This window comes from Plecotus auritus, assembly GCF_963455305.1.
Source record: "Plecotus auritus genome assembly, chromosome: 8".
NCBI classification, from domain to species: Eukaryota; Metazoa; Chordata; class Mammalia; order Chiroptera; family Vespertilionidae; genus Plecotus; species Plecotus auritus.
The window spans coordinates 65380948-65405494 of NC_137782.1; the positions used below are offsets into that span (position 1 = coordinate 65380948).

At 53.0% G+C, this 24547-nt stretch overlaps 1 protein-coding gene across 1 annotated transcript; it reads right to left on the reverse strand.

The window, feature by feature from the left end:
* Positions 1-1653: 1653 nt before the first annotated feature.
* On the reverse strand, positions 1654-17406 carry SCRT2 (scratch family transcriptional repressor 2). The gene is made up of 2 exons (XM_080684821.1): positions 16683-17406; positions 1654-4694 (listed from the first exon to the last, which is right to left on the reverse strand). The coding sequence occupies exons 1-2, from the start codon at positions 16813-16815 to the stop codon at positions 3904-3906; spliced, it is 924 nt and encodes a 307-aa protein (XP_080540947.1). The 5' UTR covers positions 16816-17406; the 3' UTR covers positions 1654-3903.
* Between the last annotated feature and the right edge of the window lie 7141 nt (positions 17407-24547).

Genomic DNA, 24547 nt, shown 5'->3' on the forward strand with positions numbered 1-24547 from the left:
TTAAAATTCATCATACATTTACTTCATTTTTTAGCTTGACCTTCTAGTAAATCTTTAGCTTCATTGATTTTGGCTGCTACCGGTATATAAGGAGATCCTCCCTTGTCTGGGTGAATTGTGTTGGAGAGTTAAAAACTATATTTCTCAGACTTCCTTGCAGTAAGAGTACTGACAGGGAGTTAGGTTCTGCTTTTGTGGGGTTTGGATGGCAGGAGGGGGCAGGACCATTTTCTTATTGCCTTGTCTGTTACTACGGGCAGGGCGGTTGTGGAGGTGCCGAGTTTTCCTCTAACAGTGTCCCATTGTGGAGCCACCAGGGCAGTAGGCGACGGGAGACAGTCACTTACAGGGGCAGTGGCAGAGACCTCTTGATCCCTGGGTCACACCTACTGTGTTGTGTTCTTGAACTCAGTGGGGCAGCCTCCTGACTGGCCCAGTGTGGTTGTGAAAGAGACAGCAGCTTTGTTGCTGGGCTAGTACTATGGTGATGTTCGGGGGTCCAGCTGAGGGCCTTCAACCATTTTGTCAGCAGCCAATTCCCTGCGTTAAATACTTTCCACTTCAAAGGGATTTAACAGAGGAATTAGATGTTTATAATATGCTGATCTAGCGTGGGTTCTTCTCTCTGAGCCTGAAGCAGATGTAGCTGATGCAATAGCCAATCAGGAGCAGTGTGTAGTAGCCACAGAGGACTGTGTGTGGTTGGCTAAGGAAGGCAACAGTGCCTGGGCCCCTCAAAATCCCATTGGAGACTTTGTGGGGGTTCCCACACTGCTGTCATTGCTGGAGACACCTAGCATGCAGCTCAGGACGCGGTTGCCGGTCCAGAGGTGTGTGAAGGGCAAGGTGGACAGGCACTAGGGCAGGGGTGGGCAAACTTTTTGACTCGAGGGCCACAATGGTTTCTTAAACTGGACCGGAGGGCCGGAACAAAAGCATGGATGGAGTGTTTGTGTGAACCAATATAAATTCAAAGTAAAGGAGCGGAGGGGAGAGCAAGAGAACCAGATAGAACAGCCGGATCCGGCCCACGGGCCGTAGTTTGCCCACGGCTGCACTAGGGTCTAAAGGCAGACAGGATGAGGGGCTAAAATTGAGTGCGCTGCCTACAAAAGGAGGAAACCTGAAAGGCAGCACCAAGAGAAATGGAGTTACAGCCTTCAGCCCCCACTCCCTTGCCTAGCATCCAGCCCTCAAAGCACACAGGCCCCACCTTTCAAGGAGTCTGTGTTGAGGGTTGGAATTAAGTGACATGGTGTTGGAGGTCCCCAGTGAAGTTTTTAGTAAGGCAAGGACAGATTTGTGTTTTGAAGGATCACCAAGACAGCACAGAAGATGGATTGATTGTCCAATATCTTCCCGAACACCTTTAATGACAGGTAGCTCATGAGCTCTGGGGGCAGTTCACTGTTTTTGGACAATTTTGAACCTTTTTTGCATGCATGCACTTGCTGCTTGTGCGATCAGTAGGGCTGGCCAGAAACCTGACCAGAGCAGTAAAGCGTGTGGTGGGGAAGAATATAGGGGTTGTAAGCTGGCTGTGAAGGGACAAGTCTGGCTCATAGTTTGTTTTGGAGGTGTAATTTGAATTGCAGTTCTTTAAGCTGAGACATATTCTTTCCTGTTAGTCACAGGCTCCACCATTCCACAATGTATTAAGGCAACCTGCTTTATTCACTTATGTTATTAATGTGGTTCTTGAGCCCTTTTGAGTTTGTGACCCCAGTACTTGAGGAATATTTAGGACTGAGGATGTCAAGGGACCCCTGGATGTGTGCGACCCCTGGTGGCAGCTACTGGCTGGTCAGGCTACAGGGAAGGAAATGGAGTGGAAAAAACCGGGTTTCCTCTCAGGAGCGCTCCCCACCCTATTTCCCTCCATCACAAGGTCTAGAGGCGCTGGAGAGTGGCCAAAGTCCCTTTAATATCCCTGAATTGCGTTACAAGTAATACTGCTGGAGGTGAGGAAGGAATGGGGGGTCTAGGGCAGGAGACGAGGAGGAGGAGAGAGGGGGGAGCGCAAGCGCTCATACAAAATATGGCCAAAAGGCTTAGCATGCATGGAAAATTATTGCTGTCGGAAGTTCCTATTTACAGGGTCAGCACCCTCCATAATTGCTTCTGTGAACCCTCTCCCTCCCCCATCCCTGCCGCCTCCCTTCCCGGGTGGGCCGGGAGTGGAGAAGCCATAGAGAAGTGCCCCTGCTCCAGGGTCCCCCCCTTGTGGCTAGGGGGAGAGGCGGAGGGTTGGAGGCTCCAGGACTGCTGTCCCCGAGGTGGCGCCTAGCGACGGGGCAGAGTGTGTGCTTAAAGCAGAGAGGGCCGGCCCGTGAGCGTGGAGGTGTGTGCTTCGATCCTCGCCCGGGCAAGCCAAAGAGCGGCGGGGGAGGTAGTGGCGGCCAACGGGGCAATGGCAGCCCTGGCCCCTCTGCCCGGGAGAGTTGCATAGATGTGGCTGGGAGGGAGCGCTCCTCCCGGGGAGCGAAGCAGACCGAGGCCCCAGCTGGGTCCGGGGCTCAGTCGGTCCCTGGAACCTGGGGTCCCTCGAGAAGAGGAGTAAATAGGAAACAAATGAGGAGGCTCCTCTCTCCAGTCTCCTGGAGGGGGAGTGGAAGGCTCAGGAAGGTGGGGACCTGCCCCATGACTGGACCTCCTGACACCTCCCCTCCCACCCCCCAGTGAGAGTCAGCAGGCGATAATCCCCCCGTTTTTGTGTCCCCTTCCCCAGCGAGTTCAGGCTCTGATGAGGGTGGGGCTGCTCCCTCACTCCCCAAGATGGGGTGAGGGTGTGGGGGGACAGCCCTCTATGGCCTTTGCTGTCCTCTCCCTGCCTGGCTCCCTGACCTCCCAGTCCAGCTGGGGAAGCCAGACCATCCCTACGTGAGGACAAGAGATTAAATAGAATAATAAATAGATAAATAAATAAATACACAAATAAATAATTGGAGAGGCCCAGCCGGACAGGGGAAGGGCATCTGTGAGGTGCCCCAGACGTCCCCCCAACAAATGAGGAGGGGTACCTGCCATCCTAGGGATGGGGAAAGTGCTCAGAGAATCTGGGGAGAGGGCAGCTTGAGTTTGGAAGCTCAGGGAGGGGCTGTCCTGGGGTAAGAGAGGGACTACTTGAGGGGGTGGGGCCTGAACTGCCCCTCAAGTCTGCCCCAGGTCAGGAGAATTCAGAGGGGTGAGAGATGATAGAGGGATGAGGGGGTCTGGGGACAGTAGGGGGTGGGGGGGGGGCGGTGAGAAGCCCAAGAGGGTGGATGAGTGGTGGTAGTGTGTGAATGGCTGGCCTAAGGCCAGAGTGTGGAGGGGATCTGGACGGATACAAGGAAACTCAGCAAAGAGGCCAGAGGAATGGCCTGGGGTTTGAATGTGATCTGGAGGCTGCAGGGCCCGCATCGCATCGCATCGCATCGCATCGGGAGTGTGGAAGGGAAACCGCAGGCAGGCGGCAGGGGTGAGTCAAGGGTAGGTTTGGTTCTTACTAGTAGATTAGGGCCTCCAATAGAGGAATAGTCACAGGGACTTTGCTGAGCAATGCGAGGAAAGATCTGAACGTCAGAAGAGGAAAGGTGCAGGGTCTGGGTGAGAGAAAATTCCGGCTCTGGGGCCCGGGAGAGGCGCGGACCTGGTGCCTGAGTTGGGAGCCTTGAGGGCATGGACAGGGGGTCAAGGTCCGAGTCTTGGAAGCCAGAAAGGACTATGTGGGCCAGGATGAGTTGGGGAAACAATGCCGGGAGTCAGTTATGGGTTTGGGGCTGGAGAGAAAAGTTCCGGGCTGGGAGGCTGGGGGGAGGGACTGGGGGGAAAGGGGGGTTCTCACAAGAGTTGGAGAGGGCGCAGGTGGGGGTCCCGGGGCGCGTGCAGAGCGAGTTCCGGGCGTGGAAATGAGGCGGGAGCTCAGCAGGCGGGGCCGGCGGGGGGCGGCGGGGGCGGCTCGGCTCCCTTGACGCAGGCGGCCTCGCAGTGCTTGTGGAGGTAGGACTTGAGCGCGAAGCTCTTGTCGCACTGGCGGCAGCGGTAGTGCTTGAAGGCCGAGTGCGTCTGCATGTGCGCGCGCAGGTTGGAGCGGTCGGCGAAGGCCTTGCCGCAGTGCGCGCAGCCGAACGGCTTCTCGCCCGTGTGCGAGCGCATGTGGCCCTGCAGTAGCCAGGGCCGCGAGAAGGCCTTCCCGCACACCCCGCACTTGTGGCGCAGGTTGTGCGTGAGCACGTGCATGGCCAGCGCGGGCATGGACACGTACGCCTTGCCGCACGTCGGGCACTTGCGCGCTTGCTGGCTGTCCAGGCTGCGGTGCGTCTGCTTGTGGCGGCTCAGGTTCGAGGACGTGGCGTACGTCTTGCCGCACTCGGCGCACGCGTGCCGGTGCCCGCCGCCCGCTGGCGCCCCTGCGCGTCCCGCGCGCCCCCCGGAGCTCGCGGTGTCCCCCAGGCCCCCCGCGTCCCCGCCGGTCCCGCCCCGCCGCCGCCTCGAGCGCCCGTCCGAGATGAAGAAGGCGTCCATGGAGTAGCTGTCGGTCACGGCCGCCTCCCCGCGAAAGTAGCGCGCCGACAGGCTGGACTGCGGGCTCTCGGGGTCGCTGTACTCTTCCGGCGCCGCCGGCGGGTACGGAGGCTCCACAGGTGCCAGCTCCAGGCCCGGCTTCTGGTCCACATCATAGCTGGTGGGGGGAAGGCAGTGCGGGGCATAACCTGGAGGGGCGAGAAGGTAGCGGGAGAAGGTGAGGCGCTGAAGAGGGCTTCTCCCTTGGGGCAAGTCACTGCCCAGGCTCTCCAGCTCCGCGTTCCTTGACGTCTCTGGAAAGATGATGGCGGCTGGTAAGACAGTGGTCTCTGTTAGGTGTCTTTGCTCTTGGTGTCGGGCGGCATAGGTTCAGAATCCTTTTGTGTGTGGGCCCCAGTAAAAATAATCCCCACCCCACCCTCATGGAGCACAGAGCCCCCCACAGTTCTACTGGCTTTGTTTTCACTAGCTTCTTAAGTGCTTACAGCCACACAGTGTAGGTCTTATTTTTATTACACCCACTTTACAGATAGAGAAACTGAGGCACAGGGTCTAAGCTCACCACTAGGAAATGATAGAGCCAAGATTCAGACCTGGGCAGTCTGATACTAAAGTTTATGCTTTCTCTCTTCTGACATTATTTTGCCATTCCAGTCCTATACCTTCTCAGAGTCTGTTTCCTCATCTACAAAATGGAGCTTATAATTGGATACTCCTTCCCAGGATTTGGAAGTACTGAATAAAATGATGACTAGAAACATGTATTAAGCTCTTACTGTGTGCTAGGTTCTGCCTTGATGCTTTACCCATGTCAACCATTTAATCGTCACACACCCTACCAAGTAGAAACTCTTATGATCCCCATTTTACATGGAAGGAAATTGAGAGAAAGGGAGCACACAGTAATTGCTATATAAGTGTTAGCTATTATACTAGTAAGTATGCATTTTACTTGGTTGAAAAAGTGATTTCACTGATGATTATTTGTCTGCCTTCCGCACCAGACTATGAGCTTCCCAGGGCTGGATCTGTGTGCCCAGACTGTGCCTGGCTCAAAAGAGGTGTGTAATACATAGATGTTGTGTGAATGAGTCACAATCCTGTTAGACCCCCCAGCCCCACCTCAGGGTTGCTGGAGGATGTAAGGGGTCAAGTGCGTGGTCTGTAATAAGTGCTCTAGGGAGGGGACTTCCTTGTACTTGCTCTAGAGTCTACTTTGCTCCTCTAGAGGCCATCTGATGTCCCTCTGTGAGAATTCAGCTCCGCCTCCTCCTCCCACCTCTCTAGAGTTGTACCAGAAATACTGTGCATGTGGGTTTGAGTGATTGGTGAGTGTGCAGGCTGGGGCTCTCCCAGGGGATTCCACAGGGGTTTCCCAAAGGCATGGGCCACCCCAATTTGTCTCTGCCTCCCAGGGCCTACCATGGTCTTAGCACTCTCCCCAGGACCCTGGGGCTTGGGCTCCCAGGAGAGTTTTGGGCAGACATGTTCAAACTTACTATCCTAGTACTACATTACCAAACGTTTCCACTGTCCTTTGATTTCAGAGAACAATGGAGTTTAGCTCCCTTTACCTCTCATCTGGCGTTTAGGATGGTCACGGAGTGAAATCTGTGCTGTCTGCCAGCCCTGAAGAGAGAATGTGTCTTTATGGTTTCCTCTGTCCCTCCAACTGCTTGCACAGGACCCACTGCACACAGATGTGATTGGGGTTGTGGGGGTGGAGGACTCAGTAGGGAGGGGCTCTGTGGTCAGATGCAGACAGGGCTGTGGTGGTAGCAGTTTTTTAATTGGGCGAGGTTTGCATAGCCTCTCAGCATCCTATTCCCCGCCTCCCTCTTTTATGCCTTCAGTCTGGAGATTCTCCTACTCCAGGAATCAGGCCCGGTATTCAAGCCCCCAGATATTCAGGGAATATTGTTTCAGACTGAGTTAAATATCTGTTGGGCACACCTAGATCCCCTTCTTCTCCTTTAGTATTTTTCCCATTGTACTTATTGATGGTAATAATAATTGCTTATATTTATTAAGCACTTACTATATGCCAGGCTCTGGGCTAAGTGCTTCATTTCCATCACTCACCTAATTGAATCATCACAAAAATTCTTGTATTACAGATAAGGAAACTGAGGTGCAGAGTGGTGATGGTATTTGCTTAAGGGGTGGAGCAAGGAATAGAATTCACTGCATGCTCCCTAGTTTTCCGTATCTTGGGAGGTCCCTGAGGAAGGGGCTGTGGCTGGATTGTTCACTTCCTATAAATAGGACCAAAGCTAGTGGGCACTCAGTATTTGTAGAACGGGTGATAAAGGTTTGCCAGGCCAGCCCAGTAGGGTCTGTTGCAGGCTGTTCTGTCTGCCTGGTTGTGGGATGACTTGATTCCCTACATAGATTCTAGCTGGGTTACCTTGAGTAAGTCATGCATCTTTCTGTGCCTTAGGTCCTTTCTCTGGATATGGGGATAGAATACAAACTATTTGGAGGGGGTTGCTGACCGTGTGACCAGTGCTTTGCATGTTTTCTGATGAAGGGAGGAAGGCATATTGATTAAGTGTATACTTTAGTGCCAGACTGCCTGGATTGAGTTTCAGCATTACTATTCACAGCTGTGTGATTTTGGACAAACTACTTGACCTCTCTGTGCCTCAGTTTTCCTAGCTGTAAAATGATGGTAATAAAAGCATCTAATTCATACAGTCCATGAGTAAACAATAAATGAAAAGCAAATAATAACCAATACTCCTAGAGTACTTATGTGTCAGACACTATTTTAAGGGCCTTACACACATGAATGCATTCTACCTTCATGACTCTAAGGTTGCTGCCATCTTACAGATGAGGAAACTGAGGCACAAGGTAGTTAAGTAACATTCCCAGGGTCACACAGCTAGTAATTTGGAGTTAGGATTCCAACCCGGTGCCTGGCACATTGTAAAGCCACAGTACATGTTGGCCATTATTGTTAAATAATAACAGTTCCCCAGAGATGTTTCTGTGCTGCAGTTTTCTTGGCATCTGCATGGATATATCTTGCTGCTCCTCTCTGTTTCCTCATCCAGAATGTGTGATTTCTACCTCAAGTTCTGATGAGAAAACTTCTGATGGGTAGTAGTTTTCACCCAAGCTGGGCTCTCTGTAGGCATCGCCATCTGGTGGCAGCCTGCAGCACTGCAGCATCTTACTCCTGTCTCATGGAGGCTCTTTATATAGAAACTAGAGGCCTGGTGCACGAAAATCGTGCACACCTGCACCCTCTCCAATCTGGGACCCCTTGAGGGGTGTCCAACTGCCCGTTTAGGTCCGAACCCACTGGATCGGGCCTAAATGGGCGGTTGGACATCCCTCTCACAATCCAGGACTGCTGGCTCCAAACTGCTCACCTGCCTCTGCCTGATTGCCCCTAACTGCTTCTGCCTGCCAGCCTGATCACCCCCTAACCACTCCCCTGCCAGCCTGATCGATGCCTAACTGCTCCCCGGATGGCCTGATTGCCCCTAACTGTCCTCCCCTGCAGGCCTGGTCACCCCCAACTGCCCTCCCCTGCTGGCCCGGTCACCCTTAACTGCCCTCCCTTGCTGGCCTGGTCACCCCTAACTGCATTCCCCTGCAGGCCTGCCCCCCCCAACTGTCCTCCCCTGCAGGCCTGGTCCCCCCCCCAACAGCCCTCCCCTGCTGTCCTGGTCTCCCCCAACTGCCCTCCCCTGCAGGCCTGGTCACCCCTAACTGCCCTCCATGCTGGTCTGGTCTGCCCCAACTGCCCTCCTCTGCTGGCCCGGTCACCCCTAACTGCCCTCCCTGCTGGTCTGGTCTGCCCCAACTGCCCACAACTGCCCTTCCCTGTAGGCCATCTTGTGGTGGCCATCTTGTGTCCACATGGAGGCAGCCATCTTTGACCACATGGGGGCAGCCATCTTGTGTCTTGGAGTGATGGTCAATTTGCATATTACTCTTTTATTAGATAGGACTAGAGGCCTGGTGCACAAAATTCATGCACTGGGGGGGGGGGTTCCTCTCAGCCCCACCTGCCCCTTCTTGCAGTCCGGGACCCCTCAGGGGATGTCTGACTTACTGACGGCTTAGGCCTGCTCCCCACAGAAGCGGGCCTAAGCTGTCAGTCGGACATCCTTAGCACTGCCGCGGAGGTGGTAGAGGCTCCCACCACCGCCACTGCGCTCACCAGCCGTGAGCCTGGCTTCTGGCTGAGCAGCATTCCCCCTGTGGGAGCTCACTGACCACCAGGGGGCAGCTCCTGCATTGAGCGTCTGCCCCCTGGTTGTCAGTGCATGTCATAGTGACTGGTCGTTCTGCTGTTTGGTCGATTTGCATATTAGCCTTTTATTATATAGGATAGGGATACCTCCAACAAAGGTTGCTCATCTGCCTAAAGACAGATGTGGAATTGCCTTTGGGACAGGAATTTGTGGGACCAGACCTGACACCCAGCAGCTGTGGAGTTTAGCATGGGCTGTGAGGGTAGGGTGGGGATATTAAGAGGAGGTTTGCTTTGTGACCTTGGCCAGGTTGTTTAACTTCTCTGAATTTGATCTGTAAGGTTGAAGGTTGGGATGCTCTAAAGACATCTTCTGCATCGTGCTGAATAGATCTGTCAGTGATGCCCATTGTCCTGTCCCTCACCCCCATCAACTCTATCTCATTCTTCTCAGATCCACAGACCTCTCCCTAACTATGTGATCTCTGGCAAGTTATTTAACCTTTTTGCGTCACATCTGTATAAGGAAGCTCATAATAGGATTGAATGAATTAATACATATAAAGCCCTTAGTACAATCCTGGCACACAATAACTTCTCAAATTGTTATTATTATTCTCATTATTATTATCCCTTAATTTCCTGGTGACATCCTTCTGATCTGCCAGAGAGTAGGAGACACACATGGGTGTCTCAGGTACAAGGTAGTTAAGTAACATGCCCAGGGCACATGTTGTGTGGCCTTGGGCAAAGCACCTCACCTGTCTAGGCCTCAACCCTGGAGAATTCTTTAGGAACTATAAGTCATGCTCTAACTCTGTTCATGGAACCCAGATAGGTTTGGGGTGCCTTCCTCTGTCCCACGGGTGACTATAAAAGGCTGAGCTGGCTGTTTCTCAGCTGAAAGGGAGAGACAGGGCTCTCTTGTTTGGGTCCTTATATAGGCAGGGGGGCCTAGGGACCCAGGGAGAAGAGACCTGGCGTTCATCCTGGCCCTGGTACTCATACCCTAGATCTGTGACCTTGGGCATGTCATGCAGCCTCTCTGGGCTCAGATTCCCCCATTTGAGGGATTCAAACTAGAGACACCCCTGCCATGTGGGGTGGCAGGAAGGCTCAGAAACACTTTGGCGATGTGGAGATGTCTTGTACATGTCACCTGAGAATGATTTCTGGTTTTCCCTGCCTAAGAGTCTTGATAGTTCAGATTGGAGGTCCAGAATCCTTTTTTAAACATCCTGCACCCAAAGGAGTGGTGGGAATGGAATTTTATGAGAATTAATAAATTCTCTGCAGACACTGTCTCATCCAGCTGCGGGTGGGGGAATCTCTGATAAGTACGGCTAGGACTGCTATTCCAGCTCCCACTGAGCCCTCCCCGTGGGCACTGCACTAATAAGCCCAGAGAGGGGAGAGATTTGTCCAAGATTACTGGAGGAGGTGTTAGGGTTGAAACCCTTCAAAGTCTGTGGCTTTCCCAAAACACCTGAGTGGGCATGGATACCTGCTGGGGGAGGAAAGATTTTCAATTGGCCTGTGGCTGATGGGATGATGGGGTGATGGAGGTAGGAGAAGCCATTGTTCTAGAAAATGCTGTAGCCCCTTGTAAATTTTTGTAAATAATTAATAAAAGTGATGACTCATACTGTTGAGCACTTACTGTGTACAAGGTACCCTATTCAGTGCTTTAATTAGCTTGTGTCCTAGGGAGCATGATGGCCACTTCTTCTGGTGTCCTAGTTCTACAGAAACAGGCCCAGAGAGGGGCCTAGGCCCATCTCAGATCACAAAGCAAATTCAAGTCCGAGTGAAGCTGGCCTCCTGCCTCCCAGTCTAGAGCTCCTTTTCCCAGTCTCTCCCAGATTCCCAGGGTCCCAAACGTTTTACAGGGAGTTTCCAGCCCTACTTGCCTGTCTGGGGATGGGCAGAAAAAGAGAGGGCTAGGTGGTGGGCCAGCTTCCCAGGTGGCCCACTTTCCTGAGGAGAGCCCGGCCCTGCTTGGTGGTGGGGGCTGGAGGGGCTGCTGCCTGGGTATATTTAGAGCTGCTTCTTGCTGTGCCAGGGCCTCGGGCCTCAAGAATCAGCTCCAGCCAGCTGAGCAGAAAGCCAGGTCTGTCAGCAGCAAAGCGGGATAAAAATAGTTTCTCCTGTCTGCTCACAGAGCTGGGCAAAGGGCTGGTACCTCCCCTTCCCCTTATTATAGCATCTTTGTTAGCAGTTCTCTGGGCACTAGACCAGATATAACACCCATATCCTCCAAGGGCCTGGCAGCGGGTACACCTGCCCATTGGGGAGGGGTCTCTGAGTCCAGATGAGCAGGGGCAGAGTGAGGTCTGGCCCACCGTGACCAGGGCTGTAGGGCCTGGTGGTCATGACCCTTAACCCCTGACCCAGACCCAGGGAGTTTCTAGAGGATTCCAGGGCCCCTTCCCACCAACTCCATCTCCTGAAATCCCCCACATTCTGTTTTTTCCTTACTGTGACCCAGTTCCTGTGGCCCACAGGGAGGCCCATAGCTCTGAAGGAATCAATAGGAAAGATTTTTCAAGGGGTCTGGAGATAGAAGTGGGTGGCTGAGGGTCTTGAATTGCCCAGTGCTGGTTGGTGGAGCAGCCTCCTGCTCCTTCAGGGAATCTCCGATAGGCCATTTCTGGGCCTCTGTCTGGAGAACAGGTGTCTTGCACAATGTGTGCTCGCTCTCCAGGACTCCTGCTTCCTGCCCTACCCTCTCTCTGCCCAGAAGGGTGTAATCAGAGAGCCCATTCCAACCTCCCTTCCTGCCCAAAGGCTGGCAGTGGACACTCCAGGAGGGACCACAGCTGGGAAGGAGGCCAGTTCTGGGGGCATCATCTCTCTCAGCATGGTCTCACCATGCCCCCCAGAGGCCTTCAGGCTGTGGGGCCCCTAGAATGTGGATGAAGCATCCACCAGGGAGGTGTGACAGGGTCCCACCATTTATGCCCTTGTGACCTTGGGCAAGTCATGGGCCCTCCTAGCCCTTGGTTTGCCTCTGTAGGTCAGAGGTAATAGTCCCGTGTGCTCATCGTCTTTTGTCCACTGTGTATGTGTGTGCGTGGAGAGTCTTTGGGATAGATAGGGTGTCCCAAAAATGTATAAACACACTTTGAATAATTATAAAGGCAGTGTTTATTAAAATGCATTTCATTTTCAAAATTGAACTATCAGCTGTTAAAGTGTGTATACATTTTTTGGGGACACCCTATATAAATTGCTGTGCTGACATAGGGACTTGATATACTATCCTGCCCTCCCTCAGGAGCCACAAACAGACTGTTCAAAGAGTGGAGCCTCAGCTTGGGCCCCTCATGTACCCCTTGTTGACCGTAGGCTTTAGGGGGAACCATGAGCCCCAGATTTCATATCCCACATAGGCCCTATTATTCTACACTCCCACAGACTAATTCTTAGGAAAACCAGATTTCTGGATCCTTAGAAAGTCAGAGCTCAGAGAAATCAAATTCAACTGCTTGATTTCATGAGAGGGAAACTGAGGCTGGGGTAGGGAAGATTAGTCCAAAGCCACAGAAAAAGCTAATGATGGGTCTAAGACTTGAACCTAGCTAGCCTTGAGAATGGTCCTGGACATGACCTTGGGCTAAAAATTGGACCTGTATTTTGATTCTGGACCCTGAACATTGACCTGGACCTGATCCTGGACATCGAAACTTGAACTTGGACATGGATTTGTTCTGAATCTTGGACTGGACCTATAACCTTAGACATTGGCCTTGGACCTAGACCTCGGGCTTAGTCCTAGACCTAAGGTTGAATATGGACATTGGACCTGGACCTCAGATCTGGACTTGGACATTGGACTGGATCTTGGACCTGGACCAAGACCAAGATGCCTGGGAAAGTCATGGTTAAAGAACACCCAGATGGGTCTGCTCTGTGTCATTGGGCACCTCCCCAACCTTTTCTGGGCTCCCTCTACCAAAATATTGGGGCAGCTCTTTTGTATCCCTGCTCCCCAGATGAACATTCTGAGGTGTGGGGTGTACACGTTGGGGCCTTTCAGCCGGGCTCCCAGGCCTTGCCTGGAGCGACTCCCCGGCGCCATCAGAGGGAGTGAGAGGAAGTGGGCACTGGTGTAATGTGGTCAACTAGATAAGCCCATGGGCGAAGTAGGAGTGCTTCCTCAGCCTTCTAGCAGGGGAGGCTTAATGTAGCTGTGGAGGGCAGACAACTGTGTTATTGGATTGGCATTGATCCCTCTTCTGCCTGGGTCAGATGCACTCTGAAGGAGTGCGTGGGGAGTGGGGGGGCGGGGGCGGGCAGGACCAGGACAGGGTGCAGAGGAAGGGAGACCTGGGGCCCAGCTGGAGTGCAGAGTTAAGGCCCAAGGAAGGTAAACATTCATTTGGGGTCCACAGAGACCACTGCTGTGCAGAAGGGTAGGCAGCAGTCTCTTCTGGGATGGTGAGACTCCCCAGCATCTCCCAGGAGAGGAGCCTGGGCCTGTGAAGGAGTGTGCTTGATGGAGATGGAGGGACAGGTACTGAGAGGGTTAGGAGGATGTGAGTTGGCATCACCCACAGAATGAATCTGCTCAGAATCACCCAGGGGAGAGGCAGAAAACAGTGGAGGAGCAAGAGGAGCAGGAGAAAGAGGCATTATATTGGAAAGCGTGGTGAAATTAGAACTGGTCTTCCTTCTTCGGGGAGCTCTGCAGAGGGACCTGGAGCTTTCCTCATTTGAAGGCTGCCTCTCCCCTATTTATGGGTTCTGTAGTTTGGGGGGAGCCTGGAGACCAGACACCTGCTGCACCCTCTGCCTAGCCCATAGAAGCAGAAAAGGAAGGGAGCAGGAAGGCAAAAAAAGAGCATTGCTCTGTGTGTGTGTGTGTGTGTGTGTGTCCTCCAGGAATTCTCCAGCACTCCCAGGCATTCCTGGCGCTGGGGGTACACCTTTTTCATTTGGGGTCTTGCATCTTCATCAATTAGGAGCTGTGGTTCCCTTTACTTCCACATTCACAGCCCCACTCCTAACTGCCCCCTCCCCCCTTTCCCCTCCCACCATCCTCCTCCTGACCCTGCAGCCCTTGCTGTAAGAATGGGTTGTAAGAGGATCTTTCTTATAACTGGAACTATCTCCAGCCCCAGGCCCTCCCCTCCCCTCCCTCCCTCCCTCCCTCCCTCCCTCCCTCCCTCCCTCCCTCCCTCCCTCCCTCCCTCCTTCCCTCCCTCCCTCTCTCCCTCTCCCCCCTTCTTTTCCCTCCCTCTCCTCCTTCATTTTCCTCACCTCCCCCCCTCCTCTCTTTCTCCTTGTTTACCCAGCACACTTACACACGCTGGGAGAGAAAAACGTCAGCTCAGCAATTTTTCACACTTCCCTCAAACGCTCAGCAAGGTTATTTCCGGCAGAGCTGAGACAACGGACCACTAGGAGCCGGCAGGCTCTCCAAGGACCCCCAGCACCCCTCCCAACTGTGGAGTGAGAGAACCCTAACTGCCTCATCTGGCCACACCCCAGGGATGGGAGAGGCCCCTAAAAACAGGATAAGGCAGACCCTGAGTTTCCTTGGCTGTACCAGCTTGAAGGGTCACCCCCTGGTCTCTGGCACCAACTGTCTATACAGATACTGCCAAGGCAGCCAGGCCAGAGTGCCTGTCTTCACCATGGGGCAGGCTGCAAAGACTGAAGCCAAGAAAAATGCCAGGTCTTAAAAACTCTGCCACCCTCAGCCAGGCATCAGATGGTAAATAGAGCCCTACAGAATCCCTGACAATGCCCCCCCCCCCCTGCATTCTGTTAGACCCTTACCCAGGCATCAGATGGTAAATAGAACCCCACAGAATCCCTGACAATGGCCCCCCCTGCATTCTGTTAGACCCTCACCCAGGCATCTCCCACACTTGACCTTCATAGAAGCTGAGCTTGTCAAAGTTGGAAGGATACTTAGTTCATGCTATCTAAACTCTTGCTGCTGGGGAGATGGAGGACCAGAGAAGGGAAGGCACTTGCCCAAGGTCACGCAGCAAGTCAGAGAACTAGAGCTCAGTCCTCCCAGAGTTCCAGGCCAGGTATCAGGCTATCGGGACAGTTTTGGGATTCCCTGCAGGCCAGGGAGCTGGTCTGGAGCCCTTTGGGGAAAGGGCCAAAGATAGAGGTGCTTCTAGAACCTCCACAGGAACACCTCTGCTGATGGCTTTGCCCTGACCCTGCTCTCCACCATTCACTCAGGGGCTCATTGTAAGCTCTTTAGGACTGAATTCAAGGCAAGGCACTCCTGCCTCCCTCCTGAGGAACAACCTGCAGTTTTGGCTATGCATGAGAAATTCTCTGGGCTTCTTTGGGTTTCCTCAACTGGCCTGGAGACAGAACCAAGGGCGCCTCCTGTGGGAGCCCAGGGCTTTTGTCAGTCTCCCGTGGGATCCACATTGCAGTCTTGCAGGCATTTCAGTTTCTACCCAGCTCCCAGCACACACACTCCCTAGCCCTGGCATGGCCCCAGGTCTACCCTCTGTCCTGCCAGCACTCAGCCAAGCCTAGCCACATCTCTTGGCTTCTGTCCTGGACCCCAAGAGGCCCTGGGGTCAAGAAAAGAAGACAGTAGAATAAGGAGTATGTGGGTAACAAGAAAGGGGGTTGGTTCTCTTGGCAGTCTGGGTGAGGCCAGGGGCTGAGGGACTGTCGCTATATTCCTGATCACTCCCTAATTTCTTTGACCTTGATGAGGTCACAGAGCCCTTTGCCCAGCGCCCTCTTGCTACCTGGCTTGGCATAGTGATGGAATGTGGGTGAAGTGCTTGGAAATCCCCAAAGCAGGAGCTCCCACCCTCCTGGGCTCCTGCCTTTTCCGGACCAGCTTCCCCCTTATCCTCAGCCCTTTCTTCTTCTTCTTCTTCTTCTTCTTCTTCTTCTTCTCTCTCTCTCTCTCTCTCTCTCTCTCTCTCTCTCTCTCTCTCTCTCTCACACACACACACACACACACACACACACACTCACACACACACCCCAAAGCTCATGCCACATGTGATGTCAGATTTCTGATTGCCTCTTCTTCAGACACCTGCCCTGGTGGGAGCCATCAGTGGAGACCAGTTTTGTGATCCCCTTGATTGGGGATAGGGGCCACAGAAGCAGTCTCTGGTTCTTCCCCACACCCTTCAGAGATCACCCTCTTCTGGGCCTGAATGACCTCTCTTGTCCCCCAAACCCTTGTCCCTGCAGGAACTTGCTCTGAGAAGAGATGGACTGTGTTGTGGGTAGGGGGCTTACAAGGAGCAGCAGGGCTGCCTCTGGAGGAGGGTGAGGAGCTGGAGTGGGGAGGGAGTGCTGCCTAGGGGCACAGGAGCCACTTTGGGGGAACCCCTCCTAGAAATCCCCTTTTTTTCCGCAGTCCCCAGGACAGGCCCTGCCCGTTGGCAGGCATGTGGCTGAGGGTAACAAAAGAGTTGCTGAGAGAGGGGGCCTGAGAACACTTGTCTGGCATCGCCAGGGGAAGCAGGTTTAAAGGGAAGGAGGTCGCCCCCAGCTATCCACAGGGAGCCAACCCCATCACCCCAAAGACTGGTAGTCCAGGTTGGCTTACCTTCCCGGAGGGGACCATACTCAGGCAGCCAGTTTCCTTCACTCAATCAGGGAGAGTGGAACCTCAGACTGCCTTGTGCATTAGCTCCCCAGCATTAGCTGTTCATGGGCGTCCCTTTCTCTCCTTTCTCTCACCACCCCTCACTCTCGCCCCTTCTAGGGCCACAACTTTCAAAGTCCGGTCTGGCGCGTGTCTTGGGGATGGGCCGACCCTGCGACTTTCCCTTTGTACAGACCTAGCTCCTGCCCCACCCGCCCCGGTCCCTTGGAAGCCCCAGAGGCGCACACCGCACGGGGAAGTCTCTTCCCGGGGTTCCCCTCCGCGCGCAACCCTTGTAGCCCGACTTGGGGAGAGCCTGAACCCCCTCCTCTCTACCGTCCTCCCACCCCCAACCCGCCGGGTCTCACTCACCGTTGTCCCCGGGCGGCCCCCGGGCTCCAGGCAGCACGTAGGCGGTCTCCAAGGGGTGGTAAGTGGGGGCCGGCACCCCGCTGCACTGGAAGCCGTCCCCTTTGATCTTCTTTACCAGGAAGGAACGCGGCATGGTGTGACTGGCGGGGGCTCGGCGGGGGCACTTGCGTGGTGGCCGGGTGGGGGAGGCGGCCAGCCGGGCGCGATTGGCTGTCTGCGCAGGGTTTCAGCACTGGACAGCTCCCAGCGGGCGGGCGGGCCGGCAGCAGCGCGGAGCCGGCCCCAGTGGCGGCGGCCCCGGCTCGGCTCGGCTCGGGCTCGGCGGCGGTGGCGCGGAGACAGGCGACTGCTGGAGCTGTGCTCAGCACTCCGGCTGCCGGCTTTATATGGGACGCAAGCTGGAGGAGATCAGGTGGTCCCCTAGCAATGGAACTGTTCAGCGCTCTAATCCATCAAATGTCCCCCAGGACAATCGCTCCGCACACGTTCCCCTGAACCGGCGGTGGTGGGGGCAGGCCAGGCGCAGGGAGCAGTGGGCAGGCAGGAGGGGAGTAAGTGAGGGTGAGAAAGGCGCGGAGATGGAGACAGAGAAAGAAGTATGTATGGAGTGGGGAGAAGAGAGAGGAGATTCACGGAGAAAGATAGAAAGAGACATGCAGAGAAAAAGAGACACACACACTGAGGTAGAAATAGAGAGACCAAGATAAGAACAAAAAGACACAAGAAAAGCAGAGGAAAGACAGAGAGAAGTAGCAACGTACATTCACACACCCATGGGAGGCAAAGAGAGATCCAGACACACAAAAAGAAAGCCCCCCAGCGATGCAAAGAAAGGAAAAGAAAAGTGCAAGATAGAGGGAGAAGCTGAGGGGAGAGAAGGGAGAGCAGTTCCGAGCAGGCGGAGTTCACACACATGGGGACACAGGGAAGGGGTGCAAAGAAAAGAGTGTGAGCTCGCCAGCGGGGACCCTCCTGCCTCCAGTCCTCTCCTTCGCCCCCAATTCTGAAGTGGCCAATGTGGACACTCAGCTTTAACTAAAGGAAGTCGTCCCCCTACCCCAGCTCAGCTTCCCATTGAAGCCCCCTGTTGGGTTTGGGGTTCAACTTTCTTCTCCCAGACTGGTGGGGGGAGCAAGTCCTCCATGCGATGCCTGCCCTGCTCAGCCGGTCCTGTTCCGGTGGCTAGCTCAGGCGGGCGCTGCAAGAGGAAGTGAAAATCGTCCAGTAATTAATTTCCCTGCTGCCGGGGGTGGGAGGGTGATGGTGGTGGTGGTTTTGACACATCCGAGGCTGTGTCTTTCCCTGAAGCGGGGAACAGACAATAGAGACACGTGGACTGGGAAGGGAGAGGGGGGGAAGGGAGGGGGAGCGGGGCTCCCGCTGGAACTCTTTGCAGGTCAGCTCCTTTGTCTCTGGGAGGATCTGAGCAGACCCCCCCTCTCACCCCCCGCCTATCCAGCCAAAACCTGGTGGAGCTCCCATATCTTGACTGGACCGAGGGATCGGAGAACTCAGCCCCCAGCCCAGAAGCTGCTTGGCAAAGTGCCATAGCGGTGGGCTGGCCACAACAGTATGGAATGGCCCGTGCACAAGAGTCCCAAAATCAAACTCTAGGAATGCCAAGATCTCATTAGTCAACAGTATTCTGTTTATGGGATGCAAGGCTGAGGGAGCAGGGACTGGGTCATCCAATACCAGTTGGGAAACTCAACCCCGAGAGGGCCTGGAGATGCCCAAGGTCCCACAGTGAGTCAGCAGAAATTTCTGGAGACCCCTGTGGTCTTTGGGCATCACTGAGTTAGGGCCTCATACAGTCTTTGAGGTGTGGCTTAGAAACCTCAGAATAAAACTTTAGTCCCTGATCTTGCCAAGGCCCCTTGTGATCTGGGGTACCCTGCCCATCTTCCCAGTCATCTTGCCTCCTATTTCGTCCTCTGGGACTTTTTCAACTTCAGTCAGTGCGGGTTGAGGTGACCACACCCTCTGACTCAGGGCACACCCCATATTCCCTACTCCAGCCACACAAGCCTCCGTCTAGTCCCTCCGGTTTGCTCCTCTCTTGTTTGTCTCTTGGCCTCCATTCTGTTCAGATTGTCCTTCCCTCCACTTCACCCTAGCACACCCCTACTTGTCCTCAGGACTTAGCTGAGGCATCACTTCCTCCAGGAAAGACCCTGACTTCCCACATTGTGGGCTAGGCCAGCTTACCCATTAGCCCCTGGGCTTCATGAGGACAGGGACTCGGCCCCCTGTTTGGCTCCTCACACTCTACGTACTAGCCATGGGACCTTGGGCAAATTATTCAACTGATCTGTGCCTCAGTTTCCCCATTTATAAAATGTTAGTAATAATTGTTGCTATCTCAGGGGTTGTTGGGAGCATTACAAAAAGTTGGTTAGCATGGTGCCTGGCATATAGTAGGTGCCCAATATCTGTGGGTTCTATGTATACAGTTGTGCCTGGAGCACTCAGGATCCATTTATCACATGTTTTGTGGGGTTCTGTGGAATAAGTGGTGACCTAGCTAGTCCTTGTCCCTGCTGTCTTGGAGGTGACATTCAAGGGACAGTGGATGGACACTGAACAAGGAAACACTGAAGTCCACAATATCCTTTCAAATAATTGTTTAGTGCTGTGAGGAATATAAAACGGGGTAGGTAATGGAAAGTGATGGTACCTTTAGACAGGGTGATCAGGGTCTCCTGGAAGAGGTGACATCTGAGCCCAGTCTTGAGTGATGAGATGGAGCCAGCCCTGGGAGGAGCGAGGAAAGAGTGCTCTAGACAGAGGCTTCATGAAGTCAAAGGCTCTGAGGCAGGAATGAGCTTGGGCCATAGAGAAAGTTGTTGATAGTTATTCATAGTGTATTCGTATTTTGGAGTTTGGGTTCTGGGGTCTCTCTCCTCTAGGGGTGCCTAGTCCAGTGAGGTAGATAAGGGAAGTGGGTGCCCATGAGCTCACCTGCCTGATGGTTCTGTCATTCCAAGTCCTACAAAGAGATGGTAAAACAGCCTAGAGAGTTTCACAAGACACTGTGGGTCCATGGTAACTTCGGGACAGAGCTGGGACAGGACTCTCCCTCATCAGGACTTGTGGAAGATGGTGTGGGCATCTTTAGTAGATAAGAAGAAGTCTTCAGCGCAGAGGTGAGGTTCAAAAATACCTATGCTTAAGCATTGGTGAAATACACAATGGCCAGCAGGGTTTCATCACTAGGACATTGAGAAGGGTATTCCGTTCCCAAGCCTTCTCCAACACCAGTTTACTGGTTTCAGAAAGTCCACTGCTATGCCTGGCCGGCATGGCTCAATGGATGGGTGTCAGCCTATGAACCAGGAGGTCATGGTTCGATTTCCGATCAGGGCACATGCCCGGTATGTGGGCTCGATCCCCAGTGTGGGGCATGCAGGAGACAGCCAATCAATGATTCTCTCACATCACTGATGTTTCTCTCTCTCCCTCTCCCTTCCTCTTTGAAATCAATAAAAATATTTAAAAAAGAAAAGAAAGTCCACTGTTAGGAATGTATTTCTCTAAGTCACATCAGATAAAGTTCCCAAGTTAAAGAAAATGGGAGATGGTTGTGAAGAAGACTTCGCTGGATAGAATATTCTCCAGCCATTAAACATTATCGTATGGGGGGAAAGCTCATGTTAAGTGGAGGTTGCAGAATCCAGAAATCTCTCACAGAATGTTTGTAACTATGAACCAAAGAAAAAATAAACATCCACAGAAAAGTGAAAGGAGGGTGGTAGGGCTATAGGTATTTTTTTAAAATTTATTTACCCCTTCTTTTTGCGCTTTCCAAAAAGACCATAAAATGTTTTGATTCACCAAGCATTTATCTTGAGCACTTGCTATCTACTCCCTTCTTTTTTTTTTAAAAAAAATATATTTTATTGATATTTCACAGAGAGGAAGAGAGAGGGACAGAGAGCCAGAAACATCGATGAGAGAGAAACATTGATCAGCTGCCTCCTGCACACCCCCCACTGGGGATGTGCCCGCAACCAAGGCACATGCCCTTGACCGGAATCGAATCCGGGACCCTCCAGTCCGCAGGCCGACGCTCTATCCACTGAGCCAAACCAGTTTCGGCTACTCCCTTACTTCTTAAGAGAAGAAATGATAAAGTTCCATAAAACATGTCAGGGTGTTCATTCTCCTGACTTTGGGGAAGATAGCACTGCTGGTGGCAAATTTCCCCAAGGACAACAATAATTACTATTCTATCAACAGCAACATTACTGAGCAGCTGCACGTGCATAGTACTGTGCTGAACACTTACCCTTCACAGAAGCGGCTTTGCCAGGGGCTTTAGACAGAGTCAGCCTGTATTCAGTTCAAATCCATGCTCTACCTTTTCCCGGTGATTCTCTGTGTGTGCATTTCCTGATCTGGAAAATGAGGATATTTATAAGGCCTGTCTCACACCATTGTGGTGATGATTAAATGATAATGCACCTAGGAAATGCTTAGAGCAGTGCCTGGCACACGGGAAGTTGACTTGATAATTGTTGACTATTTTTATTTCCATATCTTCTCTCATCTAAGCCCCACCATGGCCTCTTGGGAGAAGGCTCTATTATTGGCCCATTCAGTAGCTTGGGGTGAAATGACTGTCTCAAGGCCTCACAGTCACTGTTTGGAGGAGTTGAGGAGGGTCCTGCTGCCTGCCTTCCCAGGAGCCCAGGGCTTGGCATAATGTGCCTAGCTGGTGGGGGCTGTAGGCTTGGCCCTCCTCACCCTACCTAGTTTGCTTCCATGTCTTCCGGATTTCAACCCTGCCCTGCCCATCAAGAAGGAGGGTAGTTACTAGTGTCTGGGTGTGACTCTCAGTGCTGTGTGACCCCAGGTAGCTGGCAGAGCTGCCCTGAGCCTCTGCATATCTGTAAAAAGGGCATGCAGCATCGTATCTGCAGGCTTCACTCTGTGGTGTTAGGAAGGAGCACTGCCCTGGGAGTCAGGAGCCAGATTCCAGCCCTGGCTCTCCTCCCTCTACTTCTCTTCCGGCTCTAGCTTTCTCATCTGTCAAATGGGCATGGGACAAGATGGTCCCTGAGCTGCTGTCCAGAACTGATAATGGAATTCTGTATGAATTCCAAGGAGGAGAGTGGCTACAAATGCATCCGCTCCACGCTGATGGGGCTCTTTCTCTGGTGAGCATCACTTTCCCTGCCCTGTTTCTCCAGTGTTGTTTACCCGGGCCCTTCTCCTTGGAGCCAAAGGAGAGGGGGTAGGAAAAATACGAAACAAGCTCTTTCACAGCTGTGTACACCGAGACTCGCAGAGAAGACTTGCCCATGGGATGCGGTGGGTCCTCTGGAATCTGTTAAACGCTGCAGTCTCTCTTGGGTCACTGGTCCTCCGGGAAGCAGATGTGCCAATGGAAGTGGAAGTGCAAATGATGCATTGGAGATAGCACCTGTGGTGGAGAGGGTGCATAGGTCACCAGGCCAGGCACAGGTCTGGCACCTGTGAAAAGAGAGGTGGGAGAAAGGAAGATTAGAGAAGAGGAGCCTCAGACAGCTGTGCAGCTCTAAGGAAGTCTGGGCATCCCCACAGGAAGCTCCAGGGCAACGAGGAGTCCCCTGCTGGACAGAATGTCCGGGCGCTAGTTTTCTGCTGTGCTCAGTCATTGGCCAGGGCTGTCCTGGGCTCAAACGCTGGCGGATTGAGGGGGTGCTGTTGCTGGAGGCTCTCAGTGACTGAAGTCTATCGCAGAGCCAAGTAGCAGGCACCTCCCCAGGGCCCCACATGTTTTGCTTCACTTTATTTATTTAATACACACACCTCTGGGCTATGTGCCAGCTACTGATCTACACACTTTTCAAATATTATCTTAGTTAATCCTCACACTTGCTTTTGAGGCAGACAGTATTGTTAGCTCCATTTGACAGAGGAGGAAACTGAGCCCAGAGAGGTTAACTAACTTGTCCAAAGTTTCACAGCTAGTAGGTGGTGAGCCACAGGTCCAGCCCAGTTTGCTCCAGAGACTGTGCTCTGACGTCTGCACCACGCTGCCTCTTTGCCAGCTGCAGAGGCTCTGGCATAGATTTCTGGGAACTTCTCCATTTTCATCCTTCATGGCCTCAGGAGCTCTGAGCCTCAACAAACTTTGGGAGGGGGCATTTGGGGGCATGGCAGGGTCCTATACCCTCCTAAAGCTTCTACCCTGCTACCCAGAGCACACTTCTCTCCCCTCTTTGCCTAGTTAACCCCTCCTTCCATTGTTCCCTTGCATGACCCCAGGATCTAGCCCAGAACAGAGATGATATGTGGTAGGAAGAACCATGTTTCTAGGATATAATAATGCTAGCTGACATTTACTGAGCATTTATTATATGTCGGGGGCCAAATCCAACCCTTCATGTGGATTAGTTCATTTAACCATCACAACAAGCTGTGAGGGGCCTGTCACTATGCCCATTTTACAGAGGCATAAATCAAGGCACAGAGAGGCAAGGTGACTTGTCCAAGGGGACCCAGCTAGGTGTCAGGATTCAAACCAGGCTATATGGCTGCAAAGTCTTGATTTTAAACCAGAGTTCCTTTCTCTAAGAGACTGCGGCCTCCCTTCCCTCTTTCTCCCCTGCCACGGCTCCTCAAGTGGGAGACCAGATTCTCTCCATTCACTGCCACACCCCATCATCCACAGTGTTGAGCAGTGATAAATGCTCAATAAACACATCCCTTGAATGAATGAATAAACTAATGAATGAAAAACCTCCTGTGACCCTCATTCACCTTGGTCCCTTTTGGCCTGAGTTCCAATTGATTTGTCAACTCTCACGATTTTCCCTTTGCTTTCAGGCATAATTGAGTCCCTCTTCTAATGATCACAGACCTTGACATTCCCCAATTAGTGTCTTTTCTTCAGAGTTGGAGATATTCCTGAAAATGCTAACCACTGCAACATCACCCTTCAGCAGCTCCCTGAAACCTCTAGAAAGGACTGGTTGAAGGAATCTGATCACCAGGCTTTCTGCTGGGTCAGGATGAGTTGGGGGTAGGGTGGCTAAAAGGCCCTTATGCAAGAGCCCCAGCAAGTGAGCTGGTTCAAAGTTTGGGCCTGGGTCACCCTGAGCCACGTTTTAATCCCAGCTCTGCCTCTTTAAGCTGTGTCACTTTGAGCAAGTCACTTTCCTCTCTCTGCCTCTATTTCACCTCTGTGAACTGAAGCCAACAATAGCATCTAAACATAGGGCTGTACACAAGGCCTGGACCATGGTTAGCCCTTGATAAATAGAAGCTCTATCTGAACAGCCTTTGTGATATGAGCATCATTCCTTTCCCACTCCCACTTGACAGTTGGGGAAACTGAGGGATGGGACATGGACATGTCTTCTCTGGGACTTTCAAGTTCCTGCCTGTCAGATCAAGGCTGGCTTCCTCACCCCATGGTGGCCTCTCCTGTCTCCCTCTCTTCCACACTCGCCGAGCCCAAAACCATCCCTAGCAGATGCTAAGGCGTCTGTCAGAGCTGCAGAGTTGGCATTTCCGGGCTCCCAGGGCTCCTGGAACAGAGGAATCAGCCCCCCTCAGCACCCTGGCTCTGCCTCCTGCTCCCTGCCTCTGCTTACCACCAGCTGGGACCCATTGGCTTCTGGAGAAAGTCAGGAGGTGGCCCAGGTGTGTGGAGGCAGGGGGCTGTCAGTATTGACCTGTGCCTGACCCCAGGCTCGGTGGGTGGACAGACTCCTAAGGAGTCAGAACACCCACGTGCCCCAGTGCCCGCCTTCCCAGCCTCCCCTGCATCTCCCCTAGCTGCAGAGGGGGAGGGGAGCAGAGAGGTTAAAAGCATGGAAGGCCTCGTTTCACCTCCCTCTTCTGCTACTTACTAACAAGTTATTCTGGGCAACTTA